The sequence below is a fragment of the Eretmochelys imbricata genome, chromosome 1, assembly GCF_965152235.1.
Source record: "Eretmochelys imbricata isolate rEreImb1 chromosome 1, rEreImb1.hap1, whole genome shotgun sequence".
In the NCBI taxonomy this organism is placed as follows: Eukaryota; Metazoa; Chordata; order Testudines; family Cheloniidae; genus Eretmochelys; species Eretmochelys imbricata.
In genome coordinates, this window is record NC_135572.1 from 163,563,236 (window position 1) to 163,570,814 (window position 7,579).

At 39.6% G+C, this 7,579-nt stretch overlaps 1 protein-coding gene across 1 annotated transcript; it reads left to right on the forward strand.

Moving 5' to 3' along the window:
- The first annotated feature begins 3,468 nt into the window (after positions 1-3,468).
- On the forward strand, positions 3,469-4,179 carry CLDN14 (claudin 14). The gene has a single exon (XM_077807248.1). The coding sequence runs from the start codon at positions 3,469-3,471 to the stop codon at positions 4,177-4,179; it is 711 nt and encodes a 236-aa protein (XP_077663374.1).
- The last annotated feature ends 3,400 nt before the right edge of the window (positions 4,180-7,579 follow it).

The following is a 7,579-nucleotide window of genomic DNA, read 5'->3' on the forward strand; positions in this document are numbered from 1 at the left end:
TATTAGACAACATAAAAGTTTATATGGAAAAGCTGGCTTTCCTACCATTTTACTTATTAAATAAAGATGGCATGAGCTGGCATAAGAAAACAAGTTTTTCACAGCTGCTCTTCACAGATTTTCACATTACTTTTTACAACCTTTTGGTTTGCGGATGGGCTGAGTCGTGAAAACTCAATCTGAATGCTGTGCAGGCTGTCCTGCTTCTCCCTCGCCTTGTTTAATTCTGGGCTGCAGTGCAGGGCCTGTTTGGAGTTATGGGACCATATCACTTAATGAAATACCCCAAAATAACAGTGCCAACTAAAACAAGCTTTCTTCACAGGTTGGATTGCTTCTCTGGCCTGTTAAGGCTACATCTCATCTGCATTTTCTTAAAATGACGAGAACCAAGTGTAGAATGGATGGCTTCGCCTATGCTCTAGCATGTAACCTGCGCCCATCTGCAAGCTATTGACTGCACTATTCATTCAGCCATTCACAACAGGACACAGCTCTACTGCTGGTGGCCATGTTCATAGGGTAATCTATTAGAAACAAAGCCATAGGTCAAGGTATTTTAACAAAACGATTGACGTTCTTTGAGATAAAATGTGTTAATTTACAGTTATTTTTGCCACAACTAAGTAAAGAGTGCAAAGGTGTTCTACAGTAGTTAAGCATTACTTAACACTAGTAGAAGTCGGCCGCAGCTAAACACCGAACATGGAAAACATGACGTCAAACAAGTGGGGCTAATTAAGGCCAGTTTCCTAAATTAAAAAGACCTTAAGAGCTAAGGTTTAAAAATAACACCTTAATGATTTCTAAAAATAGCTGCTGCCAAGCCTGAGTGTTTTGACCTCCATTAAATCTGGAAGTCCATTTCCTGTGACTACTGGTGTAAATCACATTTAACTTTTATATCCCGTTTTCTTTGGGATTAACTGCAAAGCCTAATGCCTGACCTTGAAAACCTTTTGCAAACATCCAGAAGTAATCTAAAGTGGACTTGCAAATGGTGCTCAATATCCAGCTATAATGTGTTCATTGATTAATTAGATGGATTATAATCTGGGGTTCAATCTTTATCCATGCATAGGTAAACAATACCAAATGGATCAAGGGAGAAACCGGACAACCATGAAACTGAGACTGAAGGATGGTGTTGCGTCTAAGGAACTGACTAGGAGGCAGGAGACCTGAGCTCCATTTTCAGATCTGTCACGGACTGCCTGTGTGATCTTGGGTAAGTCACTTAGCCCCTTTGTGCCTCAATCCTCCATCTAAAAATGGAGATAACACCACTTCCTGACCCCACAGGGGTGTTCTGAGGATTAATTCTTTAATGTAGGTGGAATTCTCAGGTACTACAATGAGCATCATAGAAAAAATGAATAGATAGAAATAATAAAATATTGCACAGAAAGAAAAACTAGAAATACGGCATTTAAGAGTTTTTCTTGCCTGAACAAACTGTGGTAAATTGAGTATTTTGTATTACTGGAGATTTCCATTTTGTTTGTTCCTATGACTTGCTACATGCTCTGCTTTACCCTGGATTATGTCCTGTTATGGCACATTACTTCAACTCAGCCATGACAGAGAGAAAGAAATCTGTGGTATGATCCCACCTGACACCGTGCAGTGAGATGCAGAAATGTTCAGCAGGAACAATGATGAGGGGAGTTTCTAAACAAAATGCTGTGACTTTTGTCATTATCTTAATTTTATCATTATCAAATCAAGAAGATTACTTAGCAACAACATAAAACATTCCATTGTCATTTAAAAAATAGGCACAGAGGAGCTGAAAGATCATACAGCCATAATAGAAGTTATAAACAATAAAATACCTTCTAAAAGTAGTCAAGCAAAAACAAAGCTATACTTTTTGTTTTGCTCTTCTTTGGTTTTGCTTTTATATTCAAGCCATCATGGCTAAATTTGCCAGTTACCTTTCCACTGATGTCAATTAATATCACCCTCATTCCCACTCTGTATCTATGTATTAATATAGAAACTAAAAATTAGAAAAAAGAATTAACATGTATGACAATGAGTTTATCTCACAATCTTCATTGTTGTGTGCAGTATTGTTGTCGCCGTGTCGGTCCCAGGATATGAGAGAGACAGCACGGGCGAATATCTTTTATTGAACCAACTTCTGTTGGTGAAAGAGAGAAGGTGTCCACAGAGCTCTTCTTCAGACCTGAGCTCATCCACCTTGTCTCAATCTTGTAACCTTTGTGCTTCCGTAAACCACTTAATCCCACCTTTTGTTTGGGTGGATAGGGAGCAAATCAGCACTGATTTTTGACTCTCTGTTACTTCTTTATACCAAAGCGTCTTCAGAGTCCTGTGTACTTTGGTAACTAGTCCGACCAGTCATTTTTTGTGTGTGCATGTATCCTTTAAGGCCCAGTCCCCCAAATACTTATGCACATTCTTACTTTTAAATACGAGTTCAGCCGGTGCATAAATCTTTGCAGGACTGGGATGTAAATTTGCTTCTGTTTCTGAGTTCCTAGCTGGACTTTGATGCATGAGTACTTTATGTATTAATATAGAAAGATTTTGCCCCCACAGATAATACAGACCTTGCAAGGGAGCAATTTAGTATAGATAACTGTAACTAAGATTTATACAGAAGGAAGAGTTCCTATTTCTTGTAAGGGCTTTTTATGGTAGAATTTGTTATGAGATATTCTTCTGAAACAGTGAGGCATTGCTCCTCAGAAGATGTGTGATGCACATCTGGTTTAACATGCTGTCATGTAGCCCACAAACTGAAGTCATAAACTGAGTCTCCATAGGGACTAATGAAAGTTATTCCTCTTTGAGTTGCTTTAATAAAATAAAACCTCAAGAAATACTGGCAACTAGGGTAGGGAAGGAAACTTTAATCCAATACTTGTTATCCTCTTCCACAGATTTTAAATCACTCTCTCTGCTCTCTAGTTTGAGCAAATATACCCTTATTGTTTTTGTAGTCCTGCTATGAACTTTTGGAAATGTTTTCATCATGTAAAGTAGCTTTCAGATGTCTGCTTTATAAATCCAAGTGTTAACACTTGTTAATTTTCTACTTTAGAAAGGAAGTCATGTTTCTCTGAGGAGTCTGTTGGGAAGAAGAATATTTTATTTTAAAATATTTTTTCAATTGCATAATTTGCCTGAAGGTTTTTCCCCAACAGGCCATGGAAGCCTGTTTACATAAGTGAAGAGGGAAGCTTACTTTCCCACTGCTTCCACAAAACATCATTAACCACCATAACTATGCTAATTGCACTTGAAATGCATCTTACTGGTTAGAGAAATAATGCATTTAGGTAATATTTAACTTCTTTTTCCTCAATTACCTTTTATTAAGAGTCCAGAAGGTGTCAGAGTAAAACTGCTGCATATCTCCCAGGAAAAGCTTGTGTTTTCAGAAGGAAGCCAACCAGAGATACATTATTAAAGGGAATAATTAGGACAAACATTAACATGGCAAGCATGGCTGTTCAGTTACTGGGCTTCTTACTAAGTCTCTTTGGTCTAATTGGAACATTAATTACTACTATTCTGCCTCACTGGTGGAGGATGGCACATGTAGGCACCAACATTATAACAGCTGTGGCATACATGAAGGGGCTCTGGATGGAGTGTGTCTGGCATAGCACTGGCATCTACCAGTGCCAGGTCCATCGATCTCAGCTTGCACTGCCTCGTGACCTTCAAGCAGCTCGTGCCATGATGGTGATTTCCTGTCTTATTTCCACACTGGCATGTGTGGTGTCTGTTATTGGCATGCATTGCACTCGATGTGTCAAAGGGGTCTCTGCCAAAAATTCTCTCGCTGTCTCTGGTGGAATCTTTTTCATCCTGGCTGGTCTCATATGCCTGGTTCCTGTTTCTTGGACTACTAATGATGTGGTTACAGATTTTTACAACCCCATGCTTCCCAACGGGATGAAGTATGAGATAGGGCAAGCTCTTTACCTCGGCTTTTTCTCTGCATCTTTGACTATACTTGGCGGAGCTCTACTGTGTACATCATGCCAGAGTGCTGGGAACAACATACCTTACCAGCCACAACCAAGAAGCACAACAAGGGCTGCTCCCTCATATAGACCACCAACTGCCTACAAGGGAAACCATGCTTCTTCGCTGACATCTGCTTCACAGAGTGGCTACAGATTAAATGACTATGTGTGAGTTCCTTAAGATTCACCTGAGAGTCAGAACTGCTCTATAATGGATGTGTATGACATACAACTAATCTAAAGAACACTTATAATTTATGAGAGTTTTGATACAAAGTTTACCATTGTGTATTTATGCAGAGAAACAACATGAAATTGTTTGCTTTGAAACTGGGGGGGGACGACTTTGTTGTATTGCAGAGGTTGCAAATTTCTCCCTATGTGAGGTCAACAACCTTAAGCTGTGGATGTGGTCAGTTCTGATTAAAAGTAAAATTTTTATTTTGATCAAGTTTCTAATACTAAAACCTGCTTTCACAAACAATAAAGGGTTAACAGTAGAGCTGGTTGAAATTTTTTCAATGGGACAGTTTTCTATTGAAAAATAATGTTTCATCTACATCAAAACATTTCAGGGTAACGTTGATTTGGACTAAATTATTCTTTCAGCTTTCTCATTTCATTTCAAAAACATCAAAACATTTAGATTTGATTTGATCATTTTGTTGGCTGTATATTAACATATTAAACTATGATATTATATGATATTATAAGATTATATTTCATATTATACACATATTTGATATTGTGTTATAATGTTTTGACCTTATCCAAACAAAATATTAGGACATTGTCAAAATGAAACAATTCAACATTATTGAAACAAAACATTCTGACGTTTCCTAATCAAAATTGCTTGGAATTTCTGTTCCAAGAAAAATTTCAACATTTTGACTTTTTGTTCTGATTCAGAATGAAAACAAATGTTCTAATGTCAGAATCTACCACAGTACAATGCTATTTATTATCTTGATTACAATAACACCTTTTATTATCTTGTCCCAGAAATTTCAAAGAGTAATCAAAGGTATTAATTTTTTAGTCTCTCAATTATATTACTTTATTGTACACCTCTACCCCGATATAACGCAACCCGATATAACACGAATTCGGATATAACGAGGTAAAGCAGCGCTCTGGGGGGTGGGGCTGTGCGCTCCAGCGGATCAGCGCGTCAACGTGTCTGGCTCCGACATGCTGCTCTGAGCGGTGTGTTAAGGGTGCTGGGCTGGGGCCGAGGGGTTGGATAAGGGGCAGAGGGTCTTGGGGGGCAGTCAGGGAGCGGGGAGGGTTGGATGGTTCGGAGGTTCTGGGGGCGGGGTGGTCAGGGGACGGGAGCGTTGGATAGGGCATGGGAGTCCCGGGGGGCCTGTTAGGGGCGGGGGTGTAGATAGGGGTCGGGGCAGTCAGGGACAGGGAGCAAGGGGGTTGGGTAGGGGGTGGGGTCCTAGGGGTGATTAGGGATGGGGGCATCTCTGGATGGGCGGTCAGGAGACAAGGAGCAGGGGGGCTTAGATAGGGGGTGGGGTCTTGGGAGGGGTGGTTAGGGCGGGGGGGTCTCTGGAGGGGTCAGTCAAGGGACAAGGAGCTGGGGGGGTTGGATGTGTCGGGGGTTCTGAGGGGTCAGTCAGGGAGCGGGAAGTGACTATTAATAACTGAAATGCTCGAGGCCAAAGCAAGTTCGATATAACGCGGTTTCTCCTATAATGCGGTAAGATTTTTGGCTACCAAGGACCACATTATATCAGGATAGAGGTGTATTTGGGGCCTGACTGAAAGCTCACTGAAGTCAAGAGGAGTTGTTTCCATTTACTTCAGTGGGATTTTGATCAGGCCTTGACAGAGAAAGCACGTATCAAGCCAACTTCCAAAACATATAGGGATACGTACAGTTTCAAAAAACATGGATTGTACCATGGATTGTGACTCTTGCTGGACAGAGTCAGAAGTAAAGCCAAGGCCAAAACACTGGTTGAAAGCAACTTACATTTAAAATCATGGCAAAATGAAATTATGCCACAATACATGCAAATAAAAATGTCTGTCCTCATTATATTGCAGGAAAGGCCAACCCAACATGTAATGAATGCACAGTACAAAACTGTCACAAAGAATAAAAGCAGTAGATTTCTGTTAACCCCACTGGAGCAACATATGGGCCTACAGACTAACAGCTAATAGGGGTAAGAAAAACACACTCCACACCTGAGAGTCAACTGAACTTGCTGCACTTCACTTGGCAAAAAGCCTGTTTGTAATTAGTGTCACCTGGCAGCACCTCCACAGCTCAGATTCTGTCAATATTTCCAGTGTTTTCACTATAAACCTTTTTTTTTTTTTTTAAAAAAAAGAGTCTGATCATCCAGCCATTTTTATTCACATTTGGCTTGAAACTTGACATGGACATTTTCAGCAGAGGTACAATTTATTATCATCATTATTATTTTAAACAGACACTTGATTGATAAAACTAATAACTTTATCTTTCAAATTGATATTAGATAGCTCTGCTGGCCAAATATCTATTTGATGTTTTTTTTAAAACTCATATTGATCATTATTTCACATATGGTTAATACAGTCGGCTTTCCCTACTGTCGATATTGTATATTATGTGAAACCCAGGCTTTGTAGAGGGACTTTATTTCAAGACACCTATCTTAAGTAACCACACAGGGGACAGACAAAAACCGGTTGTTTGACACAGGTGGTTTTCTAACAGGTGAAGCAGAACTGTGCTTCGTACATTTGGGGATTCTTTGGGATGGTCTTTTAAGACAAGAGGTAGCTTAATAAAGATTTCTTTTATGGAGATTTTACTGTATGCACATTACAATGGGTCCAGCCAAGCAATTATGATATCAACCTGGAGCAAGGGTTTTGTGCAGTCATGAATACAAGTCCAAGTACAGGAAATGAGCTATGTAGCATGCTTACTACATACTGATAAATTATTCCACTTGCCAAGATGGTTGTGCAGTGGGAATACTAATGTGTAGTACTATTTTTACTGCACAGATTCCCAGCCAAATGGAATGTGTGTCAGTAGTAAGAACAGTTTGTAAACTCCTGGCAAAAAGTCTGGAACTGCTCTGATGTCAATAAAAAGAGAGGAATGGTTTATGTCACAGTGTGTTGTGGACCAGTGGATCTCATTCCATGCTAATGGGATGAATTCTCTCCCACCCCCCTTTTTTTTTTACTATTGGTTTAAAAAGATATTCCTATTTATATAAATAAAATAGAAGGTCTGATTTCAATTAATAAAGGAAAATATAAATAAATACTAAATTTGAATTCATGCTGCCTTTAATTATAACTCACCCTCCTATTATGCCAAGCTGTTGCAACACATATCATTGGGGCAAATTCTGCCCTCAGCTGTACACAAATGGCTCCCACAGAATTGAACAACAGTTGTACATACACAGACCAGGGAAGGATTTGGTCCCATGACATGTAAAAGGATGCACTGCTCTAAGATCTTAGCAGCTGAGCGAATTCCCAATAGCCTCACTTCTTTAAGTCCCATTGTCTTCAGTGGGATCTCCAGGTAAATGACATAAAGTCGG